The sequence below is a fragment of the Neolamprologus multifasciatus genome, chromosome 16 (genome assembly GCF_963576455.1).
Source record: "Neolamprologus multifasciatus chromosome 16, fNeoMul1.2, whole genome shotgun sequence".
Classification (NCBI taxonomy): domain Eukaryota; kingdom Metazoa; phylum Chordata; class Actinopteri; order Cichliformes; family Cichlidae; genus Neolamprologus; species Neolamprologus multifasciatus.
In genome coordinates this window covers 3,762,132-3,773,248 of record NC_140454.1, presented here as the reverse complement: position 1 = coordinate 3,773,248, position 11,117 = coordinate 3,762,132, and the positions used below count along the sequence as shown (strand labels likewise).

At 41.6% G+C, this 11,117-nt stretch overlaps 1 protein-coding gene across 2 annotated transcripts in view; it reads right to left on the bottom strand.

Moving 5' to 3' along the window:
• Nucleotides 1–11,117, bottom strand: part of fhip1b (FHF complex subunit HOOK interacting protein 1B) — a 39,200-nt gene that overhangs the window by 12,268 nt on the left and 15,815 nt on the right. For both annotated transcript variants that reach the window (XM_085135961.1, XM_085135960.1), the window contains exons 5-11: nucleotides 8,570–8,815; nucleotides 8,230–8,397; nucleotides 6,119–6,198; nucleotides 4,568–4,737; nucleotides 2,868–4,250; nucleotides 1,678–1,856; nucleotides 987–1,149 (exon numbers count right to left, since the gene is read on the bottom strand). In XM_085135961.1, the coding sequence (XP_084992087.1) occupies nucleotides 987–1,149; nucleotides 1,678–1,856; nucleotides 2,868–4,250; nucleotides 4,568–4,737; nucleotides 6,119–6,198; nucleotides 8,230–8,397; nucleotides 8,570–8,815 (2,389 nt within the window). The remainder of the gene's footprint in view (nucleotides 1–986; nucleotides 1,150–1,677; nucleotides 1,857–2,867; nucleotides 4,251–4,567; nucleotides 4,738–6,118; nucleotides 6,199–8,229; nucleotides 8,398–8,569; nucleotides 8,816–11,117) is intronic.

Here is an 11,117-nt window from a genome sequence, read left to right as displayed (position 1 = left end):
AAAAATGATAATCACGATTATTTTCACTGAGATTGAGATCTCGATTATTTGACGATATTTATTTAACAATAACAATGTGTTGAATAATGACTTTAAAGATTGTCAAAAAATAATATAAAATAGTGTGCAAATACTGATAACAGTGCAAATGTTTGCAATATAAAAAATAAATGAAAAATGTAAACATCTATGTTTAGTGAACTTTGCAGTGTTGCTCTGTGGTGCAGCTACGACACAAAGCAAAGTTTACACACTGTGTCTACTTGATCCACGTCTGACTCCGCGAACCCATAATGTTTCCACACCACTGGAGTTTGTTTTTTTTTACCTCTTTTCAACCGACAGCAGTCACTCTCCTCTCCAAATAACTTCTGCTGAGCTTTCCGAGCTTCCCTCGGGTCCTCTTAATCAGCGGTCCCCAACCCCCGGGCCTCGGACCGGTACCGGTCCGTGAGTCGTTTGGTACCGGGCCGCGAGAGTTGAAGCTCAGGTGTGAAATGTATAGTTTTCAGGGTTTTATCGTTTTTCAGCGTTATTTTGTTATCGTTTTTATCGTTTACTCGGTTTTCCTGGGTCTTTTCACGTGTGTTATGAATAAATCTTCTTTTTTTCAGTACCGGTACTAGTTTTATTTTGTTGTATTTATCCGCGACACCTTAAAGGCCGGTCCGTGAAAATATTGTCGGGCATAAACCGGTCCGTGGCGCAAAAAAGGTTGGAGACCGCTGCTCTTAATTGTTGTGACGCGTGTTCGAAATGCAGAGAGGTGCGCTCGATTTGTCACACAGAGCAGCGCGAGAGTAAAGCACGAGGGAGGGGCTAATAATCGGCTCAGTCATTTTTAATGATCGTTGAAAGCCCAGATCTCAATCGAGATTAAAATTAATTGAGCAGCCCTAATTAACACTTCTCACTAAATTTATGACCAAAGTCATCAAAGCCACGCCTGTATGTGTAAATGTAGCTCTTCCTAGTTCTATACTCACCAAGCGAGTCAGAGCGGCGCAAAGTAGGAACTGCTGCCGGCGAGTCGCTCCAGTCCACTTTACTTCGGGCCACCAAGTACTGCTGAGCTTTCCTCAGCATGGCAGGAAAGTCCTCGTGAGATGCGGCAAATGCCTCGATGCGGTTCTTCACAGAACCTAAAACCTGAGGAGTTGTGGAAACAAACTTTTTAACTTTTTGATCACCTTTGCTTGATGTTGTTAACCCCTCTCTCAGGCTTGTCATTCCTCAAGACTAAAATTCACGTGAACTTTTAACAATTTAAGTTTTATAAAAGGAGCAGAGTCTATTGCCTTCAATAAAAGCGACACTCTGAGTGTGAAGTTTGAGAAAAATCCACAAAGTCACTAAAACTGAAACTGTTGAACTTTCTGTGAATGTGCGGATGGATCACTCGACTGAAACTGCAGTTATATTTATTTACAAAGAAAATGAATGTGGAAAGAAACTGGATGCAAATATCACTGTGGGCCTGATGCTTTTGGAACCAGAGCATGCACAGAAGTAAGGTGGGCTGGAAGTGGACAACTATGCCTAAATGCAGACACCCAAAAACTGTAACCCTTTCAAAGACAAACAAAGAAACTATTCCCTTTCTCTACTATTTTCAGAACAAGGGAAAAGAGGGCATCAAAAAACTATTATAAACAACTTCTGCATAGTGCAGCGTACCTGGATTAGTGACTTGACACTGGGCTGGAAGACCATGTTGGTGTTGAGCAGGAAGGAGCGTAGGAGGGGCTGAGGATAGCAGGCCAGCTGGGCCACAATGCCAGTGAGCAGGATGTTGACGTATAACGAGTTTTGGAGCATGTTCTCCAGCTTGGCAAACAGAACTGTCATGAATGGACCTGCACGGAGGAAGAGCGGTGGATCATTGAACAGAAAGATGCTCAACTCTTGTCAGCAGGGAAACTGTAACTGCTTCTCAGAAGTGAGTTTTAACTGCTTGTGATTATATGGTTACAAATCCTTCCACCATCCTTTAAATATAGCCGAGAAGAGTTCCTAAGTTTGAGGAATTGATACAGCGGATAGAAATGTTGCTGATTAAAAAGGTGGTAATTACACCATCAACCACATAACTTCAACAGCTGTGCTGTTAGCAATTATCAAAAGTAGGGATGCAACGATACCAATTTTTTCAAACTGATACGATACCGATACTTGGATCTGAGTACTTGCCGATACAGAGTACAAAAAACGATACTTCTACCACACACACACACACAAATACAATTAATTGGAAGACAGGTTTTATTATTTTCCCTGCCGATAAAAAATAAAATCTTAATAAAAATGACCACAAAAAAACTTCAAGTGAAAAATAAGCATTTCTGTTAAATTATTGCAGAGTCTCCACATTGTAATTTAACAAAATATCACTGAACTATTGTTACTGTCTCGAGCTTTCAGAATAATAAATAAACACTTCTGTTTGGAATAAAATAAATACAAATTAGGTTTGAGAATAAATTAAACTTTTAAATTGTTGCAGAGTGTCCATATTGTAAACAAACAAACAAAATAATTATTATTAAATAAATAATAAATAAAATAATAATTGGCTCCCTAGTGGCCAATCTAAAAAACTACAACAGAAATGACAAGCCACCCTCTGATTAATGAAATAAGTTGGTATCGGTTCATGGTATCGGTTAACTTTTACGAGTATGAGTACACACACATTTTACAGTATCGGTATCGGTGCATCCCTAATCAAAAGCAAGAGCTCAATGATACAATTCCTGTTACACATCCAACCACTTATTTGATACAGCAGCGTGAGCATGAAAATATGATGACAGCAGTAGACGTATCCACAAACAGATGCAACAATGAAAGAAATTTGTGAGTCTCACCTGTGTATGGCTGGGAGACAGGTTGGTTCAGTGGTCTGGCAGGACTACAGATGCCCACCGCAGACCCGTCTGCCTTCACGTCACCTGTCAGCTTCCCCTCCAGTGCTGATGACAGCTGCTGTTCTTCTTCCTGCCGCTCAGTGGACAGACTCTCTCTGGCGATTTCCTCCAGCTGACAGGCTGCTTTGCAGCGCTCTTTCACCCGGTCCTCCAGCTCTCTCAGCTCCTGTGTGAACGCCTCAATGCTAATGCCCTGACCGTTGGCATCGCCAGGCAGCTGTGGGTCTCCCGGCGCCTGCTCCAGCAGCTCCTCAATAAGACTCTCTACAGACTGCTGACTGGCTTCTGGAAGATCTGAGGATGCATCGTGTGGGTTTAAGGTTTCACTTGACAGCAGTTTGGTATCAGATGCTGACTGGTTAATGGAGGTCTGAGTAAAAATCTTGCTAGGACAAAGAGATTGTGCATCACTGATGTCACTGTTGTTAAAAATAGACTTTGGGAGAGCAGTGCAGCTTTGCGAGGGGCAGTTAACAAGGGAACCATTTTGGTTGGCGTTTTCATCCAAATACTGCTGATCACCCAAGTCCCTCTTCACTTTCTTCACCTCCAGTCCTCTATCACGACTGTCTGAGCACCCGTCTCCCTGCGCCATTGTTCCATTGTACATAGCCTGGTAGCTAACAGTGATGGCAGATGAGGGGATGTGAGGAGCTGGGGAGGAGATGGGATGAGAAGTGGATAAAGCGGTTGCTGAAGACGAAGAAGGTACGAGAGGAGGGACAGGCTTGGGAGGCAGCTCCTCTCGCTGAAGGCTGCGTTTCTTGGAGCGAGGCGTTAGGCTGATGCAGCTGTTTTTGCCGATCGTAACATCCCACTCTCCGCTGTCCCGCTCAGAGCTACTCCATTCAGACCGCGCTGCTGCCACAATGGCCGCCCTTTGCTGACCGGGAGAAGAGTTATGACTTCCTCCCTGCTGGAAAGAGAAGTGCTCGGGGAACATAGTCATCGGGACATTGGAGGTAGGGGGAAGTGGGGGTGGCGGGGCTGTGTTTGGGGATGGGTTTTCGCCATCATATGGTGCCGACCAGTCACGACAAGCCCAAGAGCAAAACTCGATGCTCCTCCGAGCGTCCTTAAGATACTCCAGATAACCTGAATCCCAGTCCAGACAATCTGTGTGGGTCTGCTGATGGTGCATCGGGCTGTCAGGAGACATCTGGTGGGAGCTCGAAGAACTGGACTGCAGTGGATCCATGCTAGAGGAGGTAGGAGCACCTCCTGATCCACCTCCACTGCTCTGCTGTCTCATGAAGAAGGACAGGCGGGATGGAGTGCTGGGTCTGGGTGGGGCGGGAGACTCTGTGCTGGGACTATTCAGTACTGCAGGATGACAATATACGGGCAAACAGGAAAACCATGAGTAGAGCCAGGATCTGATATCCCAATTAATACAGACACTGTATGCAAACAATCAACTTACATACAATAACATTCCTGACACCAAGAGCTTTCCATGCAAATTTACTCTGGCTCTACAACTAAAGGTCTTAAGTAAAGTAAGTGACTAGAGTAGCTGCACAACTATTGTGTACAGTATATTCCACTCAGCAAAAGATTATATTTCAAGTGCAGTTCATATCATTTACAACCACAACTATCAGTGTCAACTGCTCACTTTCCACAAGTGTGTGGCTCACCTTTGCCCCAAAATGGATTTTCCTCATCTCTCTCAGAGGAGGCAGCTGCGTTGAACCGGCAGCACTCTGGGATTAATGACAGGAACTTGTCCGCTGACTTTCCGTATAAGTCAGTCTCCCTGATAGCACGACGCTGACTCAGCATTACGTGAGTACATGGCAGGAGATACCTGAGAGCGAGAGAACACACAGAAGCAACTTCAGTAATTTTAGATAAGTTAATCCACATGCACAGGATATAGGTTACCATACAGGAAGCTTAACAAACTGTGTTGTCATTTTTAACCCTTTAAGACCTACCATAGAACCAAGTCCGCCAGAGCTTATATTATATGTTTACATGCTGTGGAGCCATTTTTGGGAGCATTTCAAGTTGCTATACATCAATACAACCATTATAGCCCAAATTTTAATAATATGTATGCATTAAGTGCATAGTAATTACATAAATTGCAAAAAAGTGCAATAAACTACAAAAAAATTGAAAATCGTTTTTGTTTTTTTAACATATATTTCTAGTTAGAGAAATTTAAGAGGCTTATCCCTCAAAACTGTAAACACAAAAAAGTTGCACAAAATAGTTTCCCACCACAGGAAATTTATTTTGAGTGTCTTCATAGTTTTATTTTTGAAATACACCAATTTTTATATACTGCAGCAAAAACGAAAATAAATATTATAATGCAAATTTGCAAAAAAGCAGCATATGCATCAAAATAAACTATTTCCAGCAGTGCAATATGAGTCCTAAGCATCCCAGAAACAACACAGAAAGTCATAAAGTCAAAGATAACTTTTAAAAACACCAGTATAGGCTCATGAGGCCCTGATGGTAAAAAAACTACATTTCCGCAAAAATGACTTCTCTTCCGGTTTCGGGCAGGTCATGGCGGACATGCGATAGTTCGCGCTGACGTCTTATCCAATGTAGGAAGTGTTACAAACAGCTGATCGGATTGGCAAAGCGTGTTTCTGGAATATTATGTTTTTGTTGCTGCAAGTGCTTTTTATGCAGTTTTTGCAAAGCTGTATGTGGAAGGAAACTGTGACCGAGGACAAGCTGATGGCATAAGATGTAAGTACAACTCCTCCGGTTTCATATGCAAAAAAAATTATTGCGCTAGCTCACGTGGTTGCAGATCTACCGGGATTTAAAAATAGTTACGCAAAACGGAGCGTGCCCGCCCCGGACCGGCTTTAAAGGGTTAATTCTACATTTCCATATTTGCCATATTTATCTTGCTGTGACAAACCACCTTAAAACACAGACAGTAGGCCCTAATCACAGCCTGCAGGTAATGTGTTAATGGGTGGGTCACTGGCAACTTCTGACAGTAGTATGGGAAATGGGAGAAACGGCCCATTGGTAGTTGGTAGTTCATAAAATCTTTTAAAAATGGGCAAAAATAACCTTGTCTATATCGTCTCGTGGTAACTGCTGACAGATGGTGCCTTTGCGTCATGACCTTTACTTAATCTAAATGACTGGATGTGTGAAGAAGCCCTTTGGAAGTATAACATTTGGCAAAATGCTCCGAAGCGCGCACAAACCTGAGTACAAGCTGTAGCATGACGTCTTCACAATTCAAGGACAGGAGAGTCCTGAAGAGGCTTAACGATACCATGCAGAGCTGCAAAACAAGCAGAAGGAAACTGGTTAGAGGAGGACATACACAAACGTAGGACACTGATGATTTATAAAAAATATTTTTTTGAATTCCCCCCCCCTCCAAAAAAAGCCTCAGATTAAATTTCAGAACCCAAACGATATAGGATTTTTAAGCTCAATGAAAATTGTTGGCAATTTAAAAATGTGATATATCGGTTGATATTATTGGTTTTCTGTTTTTTTGGATTACCTTTCTACGCTTTTTTGCTCCACTTGGAAAAGTTGGTATTTGTGTCCCTTTGGTAAAGAAACTACGCAACATCAACACTCATAACGTGGTTGAAATGTACATTTTGGCTACGTTCACACTGCAGGTCTTAATGCTCAATTCAGATTTTTTGATCAAATCTGATTTTTTTGTCTGCTCGTTCACACTACAAATAAAATGCAACAGCAAACGCGCTCTAGTGTGAACGCTCAAAGCGGCCGCATGCGCAAAAGAAGACGTCACACACAACGCGCTCTGTTTAGACCCAGAGCAAACAGTATTGTTTGACTGATGGCCTTAATATAAAGACTTCGGACTTTACGTTTTCCAATTTTTGCTTTAAGTTATTTTGTTATTTACATAATAATGTAAATAACCTAATAATGATCCTTATTGCTGTTTTAGAGGAGCGCTGCTTCAAAGGATAGTTGCAGATTTCTGTCAGAATCTGCAGATTATACAGTACAAATAAAATGTTCACGTTTCTCCAACGTTGTCTTCCCAACAGTTTCACTGACATCTACACTGGATGTCCAGGAAGCGTTCGCGATGTCTTCTCCGGCGCTGATAATTGGCGTCTGTCTTGTGTCAGTGACGTAAAAGACAGATTTAATGTGACTTGACCGTTCAAACAGCAGTCGCTTTCTGAAACATCGGATATGTATCGGATTCAGCACCACATACGAAAGTGACCCAGATCGGATTTGAAAATATCGGATTTGTGCCGTTCACACTGTCACACCATGATCAGATATGGGTCGCATAGGGTCAGAAAAATCGGATTTGATGCACTTTCGCCTGCAGTGTGAACGTAGCCTTTGATACCATAAGTTGGTAGCTAATATTGGTTAGACTCCAATAAAATTCTATAACAGCAAAATTTACTATTTTCTTAGCAGTGAACACCAGTCATTTTAGCCAGCGGTGCTGATGTTTTCCACCCTCTTTATTTATAAAGTTTTGCACATGTAATTTGACATATCAGGCCCAATACAGCAAGTACCAACTGATATAAAGACATATATCAAAACAAATTAGGCCATTAAGATTCGGATGATAACAATAAAACAGAAAAAAGAAAGAAAGAAAAAAACAAACAAACAAACAAAAAAATAATAATTAAAAAAAAAATCAACTCCCTCCCAAAACCATAACAAAAGGGAACCCTGTGGTACAAAAGTTTAATCTGTTGTAAGTGTTTTCAATGAGTTAAAGTAAATGATAAAAGGCTGTCACATCTGTGAGAACTTATTAACATTTCCTCTGAGTCTAAATTTTATTTTCTCCATTTTTAAAAAGAACATAACATCTTCCAGCCAACGTGATCGGGCTGGAGGGTGACGAGCTTTCCAGGACAGCAAAATTCGACGCCGTGCCAGCAGTGAAGTGGTGCTGATGTTTTAACACTGTTCCTTTTTAACTCCTATTTGGGGGTAACCATCGTTTCCCTTTTTTCAACCGGATGGTTTCCGTCATACTTCGGGTGAATTAATAGATTTTTTCCTAACACCACTGCTGTTCCAAAAAGACTGATATTTATGCATTTGGAGGGAATTTAAGATAATGTTGAAACATTTTGCTGAGGCTTATTTAACCACTTATAAATAACTGGTAACACAATCCTCAATTGTTGCAGCAGACATGAAGATTTTCAGTTTCCATGTTTATTCTGTATCCTACTCAGTTTCTGCTTTCAACCCACTCACCACCCACTCAGTCGAGTTCAAATGAGGGCCTCAGGGCTCCTTCACAAATATGCACACACACACACACTTATATACGGACCCTTGAATTGCTGCTAATGCGCGTGAGCAGCGTGTCCAGGATGGTGTCATTGTCATGGCGATGCAGCAGGATGAAGCGCAGGAAAGTTTTGAGGAGGGAAGTTTCCGTTATACTGCGCAGAAAAAGATCAAGGTAGGCTGTGCTGGCGATCATCTCGTCCACCGATGACTGCAAACACACACAATTAAAGGTGTCTCAAAACTGCTAAAAGTATGCAATATGATAATAGTTATGTGTGCACAGTTAAAAGCAACATTAAGGGAATTTATTCACCCCCCCTCCCTGACTCGGCTGTTAAAGAAACTGCAGTCTTTCTAACAAAAACAGTCCCCTTTGCTACCTTATGCAGGGCGGGGCCGATGACAGGTACGAGGAAGCCGTTGTGAAGGTAATCCAAAAGCTGTGAGCGGACCAGCGGATGGGCGACCTGCACCACGGCGTTGCAGAACTCGAGCGAGTTCATGAAGAGCACGAGCGACGACACGCCCATCCAGTCCTCCCGCCGAAGGGCATGCCAGTCATCTCCTCGGACTTCTATCTTCCTCGGCAGAGAGGAATAAAGAGCGCTGAGGCCTGTCGCCAACACCTGAGGAGAGGCAGAGAGGTCACGGACGTCACTGACTGAGTCACCTCTAGGAGTCAGCAGGTGGCACCTCTCAAATAGGAGTCTATTTTTAAAGTTCTGACTTTTGGAAGTAACAAACAAGAGCTACAAACTACACCAAATTAATGATCGAGAAAATAAGCAGCATTTTTATACAAATATCACCAAGTCACAGCCCGTCCAACCCCTTCCATTAAGACTGTGCTGACTATTATTACCGTCTGCTGCAAATCTCAACTGCTTAAATGAGCAGTTTTTAAATATTTTCAACATAATTCAAATAATTGCAGCATGATGGTCCGTACTCTGAGTCCTACTGTTACCAAAAAAAGGTTTAAACGAGTGCCTTCCCAGCACATGCAGACACAGTGGATTCACAGTCTAGCTCAAAGCCCCTCATGTATCTTAGCCTTTTAATAACAGCTGATGACTTTTATGAAAATCCGATATTTATTGCTGCTGCCGTGCACATATAGGATGGAGAAACCTGAACCCGTTAGGCTGACAAAACAGATGAAGCAAACTTCCTCAAAAAGAGCTGTGCACGGACACCAAGGCAGACGGAGCAAAGACGGGATGTTCTCTGTACTCTGCTTACAAAGTGAGAAAGACTACAATTGTTCCTGTTGTCTAAGAATGTTGAACTAGATCCAAAACTGTCAAAGCAAAGCTGATTATGATGCGTGTGAGTATGCACAGACAGGAAATAGCCAGACTCGGGCAGAGAGGAGCGATTGGTCATTAACGCCACCTCCACTGGGTCTTTCAGCAGTAACTAGGTCAGACTGAAGCTGCTGGAAGGAAGATGAGCAGAAAATAGCTGAGTTAGCACCAGAGTATAGAGACCTGAGAGGGAGGGGGGCGGGGGACTACTGACCACAGTGCTGTATACAGACATCAGGCAACACTCGCTCTTATAATGCAGTATGAAAGCTTAAACATTGCTCTGGGACCAGATTCAGTTAAAACCAGATCCTGACCAATTCTTGTTCATACATTCAAATGTATGCAGACACATGTTCCCATCACAGAACGGTTAAGCAAATTAAACTAACAGCTTTAAATATGCACCTCAGACTGCATTAAGTATAACACGGCTCTTTAATTACATCTAGTGGCAGCTAAAAGAAATGACAAAAACAAGGCAGACAGGTTTTACTTCAAAGCGGAATAAACTTTCCACCTTCAAGTTATGATTGTGTTTCCAAACAGAAAAACAAGGGGAAAAAAAATCACAGTTCAAAAATGATAAAATATCCTTCCTTTGTTTTCATCTTTCTTTTAGGTCTCCTGCTTAAAGAACAAACAGTTATTACTAAAGGGCGCTTCTAAACTCACTGGGGGAGAACTGCACCAGTAAGGAAACCGCATTTCACACAAGTTTTCTTAACCCTTTAAGACCTACCATAGAACCAAGTCTGCCAGAGCTTATATTATATGTTTACATGCTGTGGAGCCATTTTTGGGAGCATTTCAAGTTGATATACATCAATACAACCATTATAGCCCAAATTTTAATAATATGTCTGCATTAAGTGCATAGTGATTACATAAGTTGCAAAAAAAGTGCAATAAACTACAAAAAAAATTGAAAATCGTTTTTGTTTTTTTAACATATATTTCTAGTTAGAGAAATTTAAGAGGCTTATCTCTCAAAACTGTAAATACAAAAAAGTTGCACAAAATAGTTTCCCACCACAGGAAATTTATTTTGAGTGTCTTCATAGTTTTATTTTTGAAATACACCAATTTTTATATACTGCAGGAAAAACGAAAATTATTATAATGCAAATTTGCAAAAAAGCAGCATATGCATCAAAATAAACTATTTCCAGCAGTGCAATATGAGTCCTAAGCATCCCAGAAACAACACAGAAAGTCATAAAGTCAAAGATAACTTTTAAAAACACCAGTATAGGCTCATGAGACCTTGATGGTAAAAAACTACATTTCCGCGAAAATGACTTCACTTCCGGTTCCGGGCAGGTCATGGCGGACATGCAATAGTTCACGCTGACGTCTTATCCAATGTAGGAAGTGTTACAAACAGCTGATCGGATCGGCAAAGCGTGTTTCTGGAATATTATGTTTTTGTTGCTGCAAGTGCTTTTTATGCAGTTTTTGCAAAGCTATATGTGGAAGGAAACTGTGACCGAGGACAAGCTGATGGCATAAGATGTAAGTACAACTCCTCCGGTTTCATATGCAAAAAAATTATTGCGCTAGCTCACGTGGTTGCAGAGCTACCGGGATTTAAAAATAGTTACACAAAACAGAGCGTGCC